The sequence below is a fragment of the Lathyrus oleraceus genome, chromosome 7 (genome assembly GCF_024323335.1).
Source record: "Lathyrus oleraceus cultivar Zhongwan6 chromosome 7, CAAS_Psat_ZW6_1.0, whole genome shotgun sequence".
Taxonomy (NCBI): Eukaryota; Viridiplantae; Streptophyta; class Magnoliopsida; order Fabales; family Fabaceae; genus Lathyrus; species Lathyrus oleraceus.
In genome coordinates, this window is record NC_066585.1 from 154,827,103 (window position 1) to 154,843,403 (window position 16,301).

Genomic DNA, 16,301 nt, shown 5'->3' on the forward strand with positions numbered 1-16,301 from the left:
GTAGAATACGAAATATGGTAAGGTACCATGAGCTTAAGTGATTTTGGGCATATTATAAGATATGGGCCAAAATACACTTAAGTGGGCTTTTAGCTTGAAGCCCACACAAGTGGTTCTATAAATAGAACCCTTGTGCAGAAGCAAAAATTTGCGGTTGCATTCTTTTCGTTTTCACTCTCTCTCTCTCTCTCTCATTCAAAGCCTTCATTCGTACCAGCTAGCACTGAGATTGAAGGAACCCGTTCGTGTGGACTGAGTAGAGACGTTGTCATCGTTCAACGTTCGTGATCGCTTCGTGGATCTGCATCAAAGGTTTTGATCGTCACAAGAGATCTGCACCAAAGGTTTCAACCGTCACAAGAGGTAAATACTCTATCACTGATCATGACCATTCGTAAGGATCTCTAAAGGAGAAAATTTTAATTTCCGCTGCGTTTTGGACCGCAATTCTCCTTCAAGTTATTCATGTTTGAATGTAACATCTGCACACTCAAATAACCGTTTTTTCGACCCATCCGCCACTATCGAGAATCCCACATAGTCAAAAGGTTCTTACAACATCCCAAATAACTAAGTCTTGAATCTAATTGAATCAAGACTCTCATGTACACGTCATCAGCGTACCTTCACCTTCGTCCTTTGTAGTGTACCTTCACCTTCGTCCTTTGTTGAGATATTTACCCTTGTCGAAAATCCCGACTAAAAATACCCCAGCGTGAGTTTCAATTTAAGAGTAAGCAATGTCGTATCAGTGGATCATTGAAATGAAATAGACCCGACCATCCATCTTTGTCCTCGTCAACACCGCTTCCTCACCTCTCAAATGTCTTAGAATTTGTAAAAAAAATACAAATAAACACAAACACGGGAAAAACAAAAATTGTAAATTACCTCAACGACATTCTATTTATAAGTTTCCAACAAAAACTTCATCTCTTTTCTTGAAACTAAAATATATCAAACATTAGGGAACAGAAAAATATTTTTTTTCTAAAATGGAAGAAACCCTAGCAAGGTCAAACCTTAATTTTGGTCTAGTAAGGTCGAACCTTAGTTCCAAAGAGGCCACACATGTTGAATACCTAACCAACAAAAGCGGGCCCACCACCACCTTTTACATTGGAATTGAGCATCGACACTCTAACATATTTGGTGGAAGGCGGGGTTGATTTGGAGGTGGATTGGAACGTCACGACAGAGAGCAGTGGCGCGAAGAAGAAAGGGAGGGAGACTGCAGAGGGTAGTTGAGGTAAAAGTGAAGGTGAAGGGTTATGTTGGTTATATATATATATATATATATATATATATATATATATATATATATATATATATATATATATATATATATATATATATAGAGAGAGAGAGAGAGAGAGAGAGAGAGAGAAAGAATTTGAAGATATGTTGTTATTTGTCTTCACACAATGCCTCTTGAATACCAACAATATATTCTTTTCATTTTTCCAGTGTGACTTTAGAGCTAACAAATGTATTGCATTTATTGAGAATCTAAAAAATTAACACTACATTAACAAGTATAACGGTAAATAGTAATGGTAATTAGGTCTTAGTGGACTAAGTATGTTAAATCCAAAATAACTCTATTTAATAAGTAATGACAAATTTTTGAAAAGGATGTTAATGGTATTTAATCAACCTTTAACTTTCAAACAAACAACAAGTTGTTCTGCTACCTCATTTTGGATGTTAAATTTAATCTTCTTAAAAACTACATTCATTTTTATAGGAGACACAACATTGTTATGCATGATTTTTTGGATTCTCCGTAAAAGATCCATTATCATTAGTGCTAGAAAATCAAAAATGTCAAAGACAAATGATATGAAAACATATTGATTATCGAAACACACTTCTTCAAATTTGATCCCTTTACTTGAAACAACTTTAAGGGATGTATTCCTCACAGTAAAACCTTAAGTCCTTAGTCCCACCAGTAGAGAAACTCTAGTTAAATCTACAAATACATATTTTCCTCCTACCCACTCATACACAAAAATATCAACTAACTTAAGTATCAATCGTCCCTCATATGGCTCAGTCAATAACTTAACAAGCGTTTCTTTCTTTACACATACTCTATCCATTCAAAATATATCAAATAAAATATTTCTAACAAAATTATGTCGATATTTAAAATCTAAAATTCCCTTATAATATATTGTATCTAAATGTAACCAAACACGGCTTGTGCAAACATCGGCAATTTAAATATTTAAACTGCTAACTTAAAAACAAAGCTAAATGAATGCGATGCTGAGAATATAAGGTGGACATATGAAATGGGTACCCGCTTTTGTTATTTAAGAAACGGCCACGTGGGAGCATCTGAGACATTGGAATGATCTGACGGCCCATAATGAGTCATTTTTAAACCTGCATCTTTCACTCTTTTATCTCCAGTCAAACGCCAACATTTGAATCTCCATCTCCGCAGTCACCCTCCGTTCCATTTCCGGTGAAAAGCATCTCTGCCGTCACCCTCCGCTCCATTTCCGGTGATTTTTCAGCTTCCTATTTCCATAGTTTTTCGTTTTCATTTTTAACTCACATATTGCAGCATTGCACTTATGTTAATCTGCTTTCAATTATAATTACATTATTAACTCCCACATTTCAGGGCTTTGGATTAGAAATGCAGCTTAAATACTTTTATTAGGGTTAATTTTAACGGTTATTGTTCAGATTAAGATGTTTATTGTGTTCATTATATGTTTTTAGCTTCCATAATGGCTTCATTTGTTTCCACCGATTGTTTCCTTCCCGCACTTAAGTCTCAGCTTGGATTTCTGAATCATGATGCCCAAGATCACTCTTCCGGTAGTATTAGCGTCTCACGTCTTCATAAAGCCCCTAAAAGCCCCTTTTTGCTTTCTTCGCGAGGTTATACTCCTTGTCCTTTCTATGGTTTTTCCTTAGTTTCGGTTTAATTGTGTCATAAAGGGATTAATATTTTCAGCATGTTTTATCATGCTTTTGACTTTGGTAATTTTCTTCTCTTGCATTGAAGCTGTTTTAGTAGCTGAACAGTTCACTGCTTTCATTCTATAGCTTTAGATGTTAAACCACAGGTTCAGAGCACGGGTCGATCATCTTTTTCGCAGACAGCTGCTGTGAAGCATCTGACGGGCTCTGTTACCAGGACTGAGGGACTCCGTTTTGCCGTGGTAAGTATTTCACAAAATTAATGTTAAACTATTTCATGCAATGCCTTTGACAGAGACTTGCCTTTGTTTGTCTTATATTATTTCACTGCTTTTTAAATTTCGACTTGAATACACATACAACATGTTTAGGTAAAAAACTTAGTTAAGCACTTGTTCAATAAGCTATTACGGGGAACTTATTGAAATCATTTAAAAAATGTAAATGTTATCTCATAAGTTGTTTTTATAAGTGTTTCCGAATACTAGTTCAAGCACTTATTGCAGGAGATGAGTTAAAATAAACTTTTCCAAATGCTTGTGTAATATTTGAAACAAAAAGAAAAAACAGAACAAACCAGCAATTTCAATGATATACATGTATGTTTGGAGTTATGATTTCCATCTTACTTTTAGTTGATTTATGGAAAACTCATCACATTCAAATCCGATGTTTTGACATGCCAATATCGCCATGCATTTGACAAAAACTACCCTCTAAATTACTCACCCGCCAAAGTAGAAAAGCACCACATAAAGGTTAGGAATACCGCTTTGTTCCTTGGAAGCAGCAATGCAAAGAAATTATCACTAAAATTCTAGCCTTCTTTTCAGTTATAGTCATCAAATCACAAAGCACTTTCTACATCACCAAAGGAAATTTCCATCTTTCCTCCTGCCAAACCTTTGAAGTAGCAGATAAAAAATTGATCCAAATACTGAAGATTATGCACCACAAATATCTTTTTATTGTCGCAACACAAGATTTAGGGGAGAGAGAGTTTTGTGTGATCTACAAACCTGTAACAATCATTTGTATTATTACTATCTAGTACAACAGCCCATATAAATTGTTGTGTTAGAGGAAATCTTGAGCTTGCCCATTTAGAGTTGGATTCCAAGAATAAAGCGTTGTCTTCTTGGAGAATGAATGTGGAAACTCAAACAGAGTAGTGCCCAAGTCTCATTTTCCAGAGATGAGAGAATTTTAGACAGCAAGGAAGTTGCTAATGGGATTGTTGTATGTAGAGGTTAAACAACAAATGCAGTGATATGTAGTATTGAAATAACATAAGTCTCTACCATGAGGAAGTATCATATTATGCTTCCAGATTTTACATTTCTTTTCCATTTAAAATGGATTATAATCATGTAGATTTTCTTATTGGTTTATGTGTCTTTGCGAGTTTCTAAACACTTTTCTTTTAGGTTGTTGCACGGTTTAATGAAATAATCACCAGGCCGCTCTTGGAGGGAGCTTTGGGCACTTTCAAGAATTATTCAGTTCAAGATGAAGACATTGATGTAAGTGATCTGTTATATAACTTACTGGGATATGACTTATTATTCTATATGATATTACTTTCATAATATTTATTATAAATATAATATATAAAGTATATTAATTTAATCTAATACATCTTTAAGTATCACTTAGAAAAAAAATTGTTTTTTTAAAGTGTCATTTCAAAGTTCAATGTAGTATTGATTGTAGTATTGTCAAAATTACCCCTAATCATTTATTATAGAGAGAAAAAAGTTAAATAAATTACTAAAAAATTAAGGGTATTGTAGGAAAAAAAATCATTGTTTAAAAAATAACAACAATTATTAGTTGTCTTGGTATGTGTAAAAAGTTAAAAAAAAACACTTAAAAAAGAACGGAGGGAGTATTATTTAAAAAAAAAAAGTACTTTATTATGTTTTTCCACATAATAAAGTTTGAAATTGTTCAAAATAATACATAAATGTCCAACATAAAACATTAATAAAATACGGAAAAGTTGTAAAGTGAAACTAGAAATAACTAAATATTAATTTGATTATATTAATGTATGATATTTAACATTAAAAGATTGAATGCAATAGAAGAGATAAATTTTAGTGAATTAAGGCAAGTCAACGTGTTATTTTTTAGTAAAACAACATAAATATTAGTATAATTTTTAAAATTTGTTATGCAGGCCAAACGTCACCTGCGACCCATACTAGCTAGCCCTAATAGGTAGCAAGCTTTGTACGGTCGGGATAAAATGCCATAACCAAATAAGGGCTCTAATTTTAAAGCCTAAGCCCTATGTTTTACCGGACTTGGCGGGCTGGCCATACGGGCTAACCCATTTCGACAGCTCACCATACGTCATGGTTTCAAACAATTTTCTTTGTTCCCTTTTTATCAGATATATGAATGGTGGCAGTTTTTGCCTTGGTCTGAGTGGCCTCACTCTCTTTTGCAATGACTACTAACATAAATTTGTTGCTTTCATTTCTCCCGTAGGTTGTGTGGGTTCCGGGTTGTTTTGAAATTGGTGCTGTTGCAACAAGACTTGGTAAATCAGGCAAATATCATGCCATCATATGCATAGGAGCCGTGGTATGATAAATCTCAAAGCATCATGGTTTAAATTCTTTTGTAGAATTTGTAAAGCCAATGATTACCGATCATCAGTAATTATGTTGACTTAATTTTTGTGTCTATTATGACCAATATTTGTTGTTAACAGATAAGAGGAGATACAACTCACTATGACGCAGTTGCTAATTCAGCAGCATCTGGAGTGCTTTCAGCTGGTCTAAACTCAGGTATGTATTATGTTGTTGTCAATAGTAATCATCTCGAGATACCAACAAATCGCGCTTGGCTTGAGTATTCAGCAGCTGTCCACAACATTTGTGGACATGAAAAATTACTTAAATTTTGTGATTACTTTGCAGGTGTTCCATGCATATTTGGAGTCCTAACATGTGAGGACATGGATCAGGTAATACCATGCTAGAACATTTGTTTTGAAAATTTTGAATTTTCCTGAGATTTATCATTAATTCATGCTGTTTTTTCTTTTCTTTTTTGCCTATCTGCAGGCTATAAATCGAGCTGGTGGAAAATCTGGGAATAAGGGTGCTGAAGCTGCACTGACTGCTGTAAGTTAACAAATTGACATCTCAAAGTTATTATACAGCATCCAAGAATTTATATGCATTGACTGTTATAGTTTTCTTGTGGAGGATGTCTTATCCTCCCGCCTTTGTGTACACAAACCAATTGTTTAAGAACCTTAAGCTATCAGGTGAAGGATCACAAATGACTTCATTACAATATATAGTATGCTCTTACATGGAACCTTTTGTGCTCAGAGCATTATGTTGTTGATCCTATCTTGTGCTGAATTTAACTTCATATATAAAAGAGTAGGTCTTTACTACTTGATTATTACATCTCTAACAGTAGGTCCTTTCTAATTTGGATCCGTTGAAAATGGTTTAAATGTACACTTGAGAGTTATAGTCGTCTAATATAGTATATATATTGTTGAAATTATTGTGGATAGAAAAATGGTTTTTGATTGAACATTATGATGTAGTTTGATACATGTAGCCGATCCCTTTAATGAGATAAGACTCGGTTGTTGTTGTAGGTTATATTATAACGATTTTGAATCCTTGTATGTGTATATTATTCTCCGGTGGGTAATTGAAACACAAGGATTCTCTCAAAGACTTGTATTTTCTTTTTCAGCATGGTATATAGATCCTAGTACGAAATGCTAATATGCACTTACCTGTATACTCACTATCCTTTTTGGTTTCTGCTTCCTACCGCTGTCTTACAAGCTTTTGGAGTGAGTCTCTGCAATCTCCGTCTTCGTTCATCTGAAAATTTTGTTAGATATCTATCACGTACAGATTACTCTCACTTCTTTTAATTTTAGTTAGTAGTTACCGATAATGCTACTTTTGTTAATTAACAAACATGTCATAGTTGTAGCTATTTTGGTTATGACTGTTTATAGTTATTAATATGTAGTGATATAAGGAGCCAAGTACACTCTATTAGTTATAACTTGAATAAATGAGTCTCTAAGTTGTGCACCCTGTCATCTTCCTGAGAGTTTCAACAGGTTTTGCTTGGCTAGACAGTTTAATTGAATCAATATTTCATGTATTATTGTCTGTGGTACAGATTGAGATGGCATCTTTGTTCGAGCATCATCTGAAGTAGTCATGTTTTGGAACGGTGGGCTAATCCCTATTTTCATCTCCAGAAGGGTTATGTCTTGTTCAACGGTATTCAGATCTTCTCAAACTACTGCAGCTTATAAATAAGCAGAAGATTAGTGCTTTTTCTTCCCATTAATTTGAGTTTGTATGGGCACTGTTCAGGGATGGGAAAAAGTTTTATGTAACAACAAATGTAGAATAGAATAACATTTCTTTCTTTCTTTTTGCTCAAATTAGTCTATTGTTTGTGTTTTTGTTCATTTAATTATTACTATTTCTACTCACTACTGATATAACAGAGCAAAGTTCAAATTGAATTACTCTTTGTAAATGTAAAGAGTACTCGACATTATTAAAATTTTCTGAGATAAGTTGTCTTTGAAGTAAAATAAAAGAGATACCTACTCTTAACCTGTTTGTCTACATACCCAAAAAAAAAATTATTTTAAAAATAAATAAGTCGGATATATTTGATTCGAATATGATTTGAATGTTAATGCTCAACTATCACATGTGAGCATATAAATTGATATGATGTCTCCTCATTCAGGCTAGATATATCTTAGAGTTAGAGTTTCCATCAAACATGCTAGCTAAACTCCCAATCTAATAGACTTAGAATTTCTTCGGACGAGATCTGACATAAATCTTGCCTAGAAGGCGCGAGTGGAGTCTAGTATAAAAGACTTAACTTAAGTCTTAACTTTCCGAAGGTGCCTCGTCTCGTCTCAGGGACTTGAAGTCTCATCATTTAGGCCCAATATATCATTTAGGCTCAATATACTTTTGTCTTATGGATTAAGTTCACATCAAGCGGGCTACCTAAAACTCCTTGCCTAAAAGGTTAATGTCTCGGTCATTCTAGTATAAAAGACTTAACTTAAGTCTTAACTTAAATGTTATCCGAAGGTGCCTCGTCTCAGGGACTTGAAGTCTCATCATTTAGGCCCAATATATCATTTAGGCTCAATATACTTTTGCCTTATGGATTAAGTTCACATCAAGCGGGCTACCTAAAACTCCTTGCCTAAAAGGTTAATGTCTCGGTCATCCTGGTACAACATGTTATCGGGAAACTTACGGTTTCAAAATACCTCAATTATCAACTATCGATAATTTAAAAACATTTTGTTCTTTATCAAATCTCTTATACTTGAGAAACTATAATGATATATTTATAAGGGACCTACAAAGTCGGGCGTATTGTAGTCTTCAAAAGGTTGATGACCATATGTCGCCCTCCAATAGGGGTCGTCTTGCCCTAAGTATCCCTTACTCGCCCAGTCATGGGAAACATAAAAAAATATGTTTTTTTATTAGAGAGAAGTTAGGATCACTAGATGATCCAGATTCAAAGGTCTACCATTGACTAGATGGTCGGTTATCATTCCCAAGTAAACCCTAGAACTTATAGCCTCTATAAATACCTCTCATCTAAGATCTCTAATCGCTATAAAATTACTAAGGTCTCTAATATCTCATTCTCGTATTGGAATACCACGCACACTTGTACTTTTTGACCAATACACATATCATTAAAAGAATTTCTCTCTCTCTAAAATAATTATGCAAATTCACGATGGTAAAATATAAAAAATATCCCTTAATTTCAAAAATACATTTCTAGACTCATCTTAAACACACGTTTCAATACTTCGTAAATAAGTCACTCCATTTTGAACAAAATTAATCCAAAAATACATCTTCAAAATATTCAAGAGATGCCTTCTTATCCCAGAGATGGAAATAAAAAGTCAAGGTCTAGATCTATTAAAATGTCTTCCTAGCAACTCGTTTTTGTATGTTTCACAAATTAGAAGAAAGAAAACGGGAACGACGAAAACTGAACTCGTTTTTGTATGTTTGACAAACTAGAAGAAAGAAAACGGGAACGACGAAAACTGACAAGATTTTGTGCTATTTACCAAAATATAAGTCCCAGTTTGTGTCTCTGGCTTCAGCTCTTTCCATGATTTTGTCAACAATCAATGAGTAATGATCAACAGGCATTTTCCAACGCGCAATTCACAAAGCAGGTCCTTACTCAAGAAACTCATTATTAAATTTAAGGATTGCTAACCCATAGGGGAGTTAAACTATGCAAACCCAAGTCTCACATGTATTTGCAGAGAGACACTCCTGGACAGTTATTTTTAAGCCATGAAGAGAGTCCTGAATCTGTTCATGGAGAGAGCTCGAGAGTGCTATGCAATTACAAGTACATTTACAATTAATTGGCATCTACAATTACAATTGCACAATGAGTGCAGGTGGAAGATCCTAAGGAAAATGCACAAAATTGGAATTACTAAGGGTCCAACTCATTTTTTTTCTTCTTTAATTTACAACTATTTCAAGTATTGTAGTAAGTCTGGGTTTTCTATATCTTCTAAGAAGCAAAGAAGAACATACAACACTCACAGACGAGAGAGCCATGCATGCACCAGCAACCCATGGTGGAAGCTTGATTCCCAGTGAAGGAAATAAAACACCAGCAGCAACTGGTACGGCTATAATATTGTAGGCCATCGCGAATACATAATTCAATCGAATACGAGAAAAGGTCTTTTTAGATAGATCAATTGCTGTGATCACGTCTTCCAAATTATCTCTCATCAAAACATAGTTAGCAGCTTCTATGGCAATATCTGTCCCAGCCCCAATTGCCATGCCAACATCTGCAGCAGCTAATGCAGGAGAGTCATTTATACCATCGCCCACCATTGCAACTATACTTCCATCTTTTTGGAATGAACGAACAACATCAGCCTTTCCTGCAGGCATAACCTCTGCTCTAACATCTTGAATGCCAACCTGCCATAAACAGATTTTTTTTAGCCAAGATTGACTATAACATCAATTTCTGCCCAAAATTCATGTTATAACTGTCATGAAGTAGCAGATTTTCATTATGTTCCATGCAAATATGTTGGTTTTCTTGGTAGTAGTAAAATTCCATAGGTTAAATGCATAAACTATAAAGCATAGCCTTGTAACCACACTTAAAGTTATCACAATACCAAGCTTTCCAAACAAAGAAAATATTATAGAAATATATACAAACCTCCTTGGCAACAGCTCGAGCTGTTCTCCAGTTATCTCCTGTAACCATTACAGGCGTGATTCCCATTTTCTTGAGACCCTCTATAACAACAGAAGCTTCTCGTTTAAGTGAGTCTGCAACCCCCAAAACTCCAATCAATATACCGTCACATGCTACAAGGATCCCTGTCTTAGCACTTTCTTCAAGCTCTACAACAAAACTTTCCACTTCAGTAGAAATGTTTATACCACTTTCCACCAGCAGCTTCCTGTTACCAACCTGATCAGAACATACTGCCTTAAATAAGCAACTACTTGAACAAATATAAAACACATTTATCTATTCTATGAAAAATCTTCTCCTAATGGGACATGTGTCCCTCTCTCCATAAAACACATTCCTGCACTTTTGTGTTCAGAAGAACTGTGTTTTTGCACGGGTCACTTTCATTAAAGATAATGACAGACATACAAGGAAGGTAAAAAACACATTACCAAAACACGCTGTCCATCTATAATGCACTGCACACCCTTTCCTGGAATAGCAGAGAAATCTGAGGCATCATAAAGCCACCCTGGTTTTAATTCATTGGCATCATTCTGGGAACCATTGGTAAGAGAGGACTCGTCAAAGAAGTGAAAATGGCGTGCATATTGTAATATTGCTTTTGCCAGCGGGTGTTCACTGCTAGCCTGAATTAAAAAAAAAATTAAATGAGTTTAAAAAATGATTGACAAAAATCCAATTGATTCCTCTAATATGCATCATATAAGAATAGGAAGGTTGAAATTTTCTAACAGACAATCAAAAAGGAAAAAGTTAATTAATCTTCTTCATAATCAGTCCTGATACTATTTCAGAATGCCAAAAGGTTCAAACTATGTGTATATGTGTCAATACCAAAGACAGACAATGAGAGTCACCTCAGCAGAAGCCACCAATTTAAGAAATTCTCCACGATCCATTCCTGCAAACACCTTGGCAACAGATACATTGGCTTTCCCCTGAGTTAGAGTTCCTGTTTTATCAAATATAACATATTTCACCATCTGAGCTCTTTCTAAGGAATCTCCTCCTTTAATTAACACACCATTGTTAGCCCCAACTCCTGTGGCCACCATGACAGCAGTTGGTGTTGCCAAACCAAGTGCACATGGGCATGCAATCACCACAACAGATATAGAAAACATAAGGGCAAAAACAAAGTGATTTCCATTTTCCGGCAGCCATTCATCTGGGTAAGCTCCAAGAGCCCCGGCAGTATACCTAAAGTTATACAAAATATGTACACAAAAGTAGGGATAAGCATTTCAATCACGCAGTAGATATCAAATTTGATCAATATGCCAAAACTAGTCAATGTAACCTTACCAACACAATAGTGTCAATATTGATAGAGCTACAATTGTAGGAACAAATATACTTGCTACCTGCAAACCAAAAGAATGGTACCTGAGTTCATTAATATATCTTCAGTCATTTGTGCCAATCAACAAGCCAGGTTATGAAGTTAAAGTACCGACTACTATTAGAATATCATGTGAAAGCAAATAAACACAAGTTTGAATTTTGACTGAAGCCTAAACCATAAATAATTGGAATCAATATAACAATCCATTCTTATGAATACTTTTATTCAAGAAGCTCTAGTGACCAGATGGGTATGGCATCAAAATATAATTCAGACTCTACGGGATTAATCAGATTTTCATTTTCCAGAGCAGTAGCTCAGGAAAACTAAATGCTGACTCCTTGCTACTCACTGTGTCTTTTAGTTACAAGAACTTTACAATCATTTAAAACGTGAAATTGAGTGTTGCCATTTTCCAGACCACTTAAGAACACATTTCACCTAGTTTCAAAACTGATTCATGAGCTAAAACTTTCTTTGCCACAAAGAATGAAATCCAATCCATGTAAAAAGGCATACATGATACAACACAATAACAAGAAAATATGCGGGGGACACAGTCACATTGCCAGTCCATGTCACAACTGTTCAACAGTTTAATATTGGACACAGACTTGATCACAACCCTCCTCTTAATCCAAGCATTGGATTGGCTATATAATGCGATGCAGGCAGTGCATAAAATTGCTTACACTATTATTAAACACTTGCAGACCATAAAGAGTACGGCCAGAATACTTACATAATCAGCAAACTTTTGAATGGGAGCTTTGGACATCTGGGCTGTCTCCACCAAATTAATTATCTGACTCAAAACTGTATCAGATCCTACTTTGGTAGCATGAATGTGAAGGACACCGTGAAAATTTATTGTACCTCCAATAACAGATGCATTGATTTCCTTCAAAACAGGTAGAGATTCCCCAGTCACCATACTCTCATTCACATAACTTGAGCCCCAGGTAACAATTCCATCAGCAGGAATCTTTGTACCAGGAAGAACTTTTAATGTGTCACTAGGTTGGATGAGCAAGGAATCTATTTCTCTTTCTTCAATAGATCTACCATCTAGAAAAGAAAACAATTATTGGCTGAGTTATAATTTGATATGATGAAATCTAGATTATAAATGAAATAATCATCACTATTTTCAACCTAAATATAAATAAGATAATCATTTCATTAGCTTTTTCACCTCCATTTTCTTAAGAAAACAAAGCACATAAAATCAAAGTGTCATGCACCTTTGTCTTTAACAACCAATAAAGCTGTTGGAGGAGTGAGTTCTACTAACTTCTTAATGGCATCAGATGTCTTTCCCTTAGCGAGACATTCCAAATACTTGCCCAACAATACAAATGTTATAAGCATAGCACTGGTTTCAAAGTATGTTGTAGACCAAAATCCAGTAAGAGCACCATACAGAAGAGCACAAACAGAATAAACATATGATGCTGTAGTCCCCAAAGCAACCAGGACATCCATGTTTGTTGAACCATTTCTAAGAGCTCTGATAGCTGCTATGTAGAAGCGTTTTCCAATCACAAATTGGATGACACTCACCAATGCCCACTTCAACCAATCATCCATGAGGAAAGGCCCACATCTCCAAAGTAATAAGGAGTATATGAATGGGATATGAGGACAAATTACCCCCATGAAGAAAAGAGGAATCTGAAACAAATGCATCAAGCAAAAATCAATGCAAAAGCATGAAAAGAATAAACAAGAATCTAAACAAAAATAAGTGGCGACAATATTACACAGGCACTACAATTCTAAATATGATCTGTTTCTGTACCAATATCAAGAAAAGGATGCCACTTAGCTTCTATGAAGAAAAGGATGCCACTTTCTTTAGATGAAATTTCTGTATGGACTAATACAACCTTTATGCCGCATACATTAATGGGGATCTGATATCACCAGAATCTGAGAGGATGGCTCAATCTACACTAACACCATAATGTTTGAATTTGAGCATACAGCAGATACTAACTACATAATTTCTTACCCTCACTAACTATCTCTCTATATCTACACATGTCATTCAAGAGATACTCGCACTAAGAAGCAAAATAATGCTATCAAACAATTTAAGAAACAAAATGAAACCATACAAACAACAAATATTGGTGTTTATTAAAGAGATACTTACACTAAGAAGCAAGCTGGAAATAAAAAGTCGGAACATAGTTGAACTCTCTGAGACATCTTTAGAAGCCATTCTCGCATAAGGGCTTCTAACATGCAACTTAAATTTGCCATTACTAATGACACGGATCCCATCAACCACTGATCTAGAATTGAGAACTTGAGGATCAAAAACAACATTAAGTTCACTCAACAAAGGATCAAACCGAAACTGCCGCACCCCTTTCATAGCACTAAGCATGCTTTCCAAAACCCGAGCATCAACCAAAGAACACACTCCAACAACCCCTAAAACAATCTCATCTTGACCGGTACTCTGCACAAACGTAGCTTCAAAACCAGCATCTTCAATTGCACAAACAATATCTTCTTTGCTAATCACGTTTGGATCAAACTCAACTTCACCCAACGAAGTAGCTAAAGCCACCACCGCTTTTTTAACTCCGGTGATGTTCTTCAAAATTCCCTCAACGGAGTTCACACACGCCGCACACGTCATACCACCAATCGTGAACTGTCCTACCACCGTACTGACCCCAACCGGTTTCGTCCCGGTCGAAACGGGTTCATGTAAGATCTCAGCTTCAAAACCTGCATCTTCAATTGCATTCTTAATGTCTTCCTCCTAGGGTTCACAAACATACAGCACTTTCTAAAATCAGTTGCTAAACACTTTCAAAAATCAACCAACGAAGAAAAAATCAAGAACAAGCTGAAAACAAAAAAAAACAAAAAAAAAGGAGGAGTCTAAACCTTGACAAGGTTTCTGTTAAAAACGACGTCAGCTTTATTCTGAAGTAGAGCAACGGAAGCCTCGATTACTCCGTCGACGGACTTGAGAGCCGCCTCAACGGAGTTAGAACAGGCGGCGCAGGTCATGCCGGAAATTCTAACCTGAATCCGCCGTGTTTCGTCGTGAACATCGTGTTTGTCGTAGGAGTCTAGGAGGCGGACATCTTCGAGGTCACCGGAGTCGGAGTCTTCAGCGGCGCCGGCGGAAGTTAGTTGAATACTCGGCGCCATTATTAGAGAGAGAGAGAATATTATGGAATGTTGAGAGGTGAATATGAGAAAAGAAATACGAAAGATATATATAAAGAGGGAAAAAGATAAATGAAAAAAACGAAAGAAATGTGAGAAAAAGGAAGAAGAAGAAGAAGAATGTGGAAAAAAAGAGAGAAAAAGAAAACAATTTTCGATGGAGATGGTGAGAAAAAAATATATTTAATTTATAATTTATAATTTAGATTATTGTATTAGGTGCAGACAGCAATTTTTTAACTAAAGTGGAAGGTGCAATAGATTGGATCTTTGGAGATGGAGGGAGATTTGTTGTATTGTATTTCCGATTATGCCCTTATTGTATTGATGGAAATGGCTAATGGGTCCGTTGTACTTCATAAGTTTGTGAAATTGTACTGCATGCCACGGAGGCAGTGTTTGGTTAGCCAGCGGACGCGCTTCTCGTTTTCCCGTCAAACGTGGCGTATGCCCGTTGTCTGACTTGCTCGGTATGAAATGCGTGTGGAATTACGTCTTTTCTTTTGAAAGGTTTCGGCTGGTCAGGGATGATCAATTTTATTATTTTGGGGTAACTTTTACTTTTTATTTTATTATTTATTATTTTATTATTCATTTAAATAAATTTATGTGTGGTTTAATTTCTCTTTAACTAAATTGAATTCAATTTTAATTTTGATCTATTTTTTAAATTAAAGTAATTGTTAGACATCCATGAAACTTGTTCCGTCAAGAAATTAGAAATGTTTGATAAAATGATTGAGTAGAGTCTTAATACGGTAGAATAGATAGTAATATTAATACTTTAACGTCTAAGTCATTAAGAGAATTATGGGTGAGTGATCATTCATAAAATATCTTAGGTTTCACACAAAATATCTTATATATGAAAGGTGGTTACACACCTTATTGTTTTTCAAAATGGTATGTATGAAAGGTGTGTTACACACATTTCTTGCTTTTCAAAATGGTATGCAGGAGAAGGTCTAATAACATTTAAGATCTTATATATGAAAGATGTTACACACATTTCTTGTTTTCCAAAATGGTATGTATCAAAGGTGATTACACACATTTCTTGTTTTTCAAAATGGTATGTAGGAGAAGGTCTAATAACATTTAAGAGTAGACGACAATTCATTATGTGATTTCAATGCAGGGCCGATTCTTTTCTTGTGCAGGTTGTATAGTAGCACAGGGTCTCACTTTTTGTGGGGCCTCAAATTAACTATTATTAATGAATATAAAAAAATTAATAAATAAAAATATTTTTGTATCACATATAATAAATAAAATATTAAAGGCTGAAAAATAGAATATTTGAAAACCAAAGGTTATTTTTGTATCAGATATATTTTTTTCTCCTTTCTCTCACGTTTTTACTTCTCTCTCCTCTCAAACGTTATTTTTTCTTTTCAATTCTCTCTTTTATCAGGTTAGTTTATTCGATTAGTTATTTTCCATTTATTTTTATTCTGATTATTTGATTTTGAAGGTAGAAAAAATAGTAATT

The 16,301-nt window shown here is 35.0% G+C and overlaps 2 protein-coding genes across 2 annotated transcripts; one reads left to right on the top strand and one right to left on the bottom strand.

The window, feature by feature from the left end:
* The first annotated feature begins 2,341 nt into the window (after nucleotides 1-2,341).
* On the top strand, nucleotides 2,342-7,420 carry LOC127107905 (6,7-dimethyl-8-ribityllumazine synthase, chloroplastic). The gene is made up of 9 exons (XM_051045250.1): nucleotides 2,342-2,516; nucleotides 2,740-2,901; nucleotides 3,070-3,185; nucleotides 4,371-4,466; nucleotides 5,440-5,535; nucleotides 5,666-5,744; nucleotides 5,877-5,923; nucleotides 6,024-6,083; nucleotides 7,123-7,420. The coding sequence occupies exons 2-9, from the start codon at nucleotides 2,748-2,750 to the stop codon at nucleotides 7,159-7,161; spliced, it is 687 nt and encodes a 228-aa protein (XP_050901207.1). The 5' UTR covers nucleotides 2,342-2,516; nucleotides 2,740-2,747; the 3' UTR covers nucleotides 7,162-7,420.
* Nucleotides 7,421-9,200: 1,780 nt separating this feature from the next.
* Nucleotides 9,201-15,046, bottom strand: LOC127107906 (copper-transporting ATPase RAN1). Its single transcript, XM_051045252.1, has 9 exons — nucleotides 14,522-15,046; nucleotides 13,773-14,393; nucleotides 12,859-13,288; nucleotides 12,357-12,682; nucleotides 11,575-11,633; nucleotides 11,127-11,469; nucleotides 10,698-10,895; nucleotides 10,225-10,482; nucleotides 9,201-9,974 (listed from the first exon to the last, which is right to left on the bottom strand). The coding sequence occupies exons 1-9, from the start codon at nucleotides 14,789-14,791 to the stop codon at nucleotides 9,498-9,500; spliced, it is 2,982 nt and encodes a 993-aa protein (XP_050901209.1). The 5' UTR covers nucleotides 14,792-15,046; the 3' UTR covers nucleotides 9,201-9,497.
* Nucleotides 15,047-16,301: the final 1,255 nt, after the last annotated feature.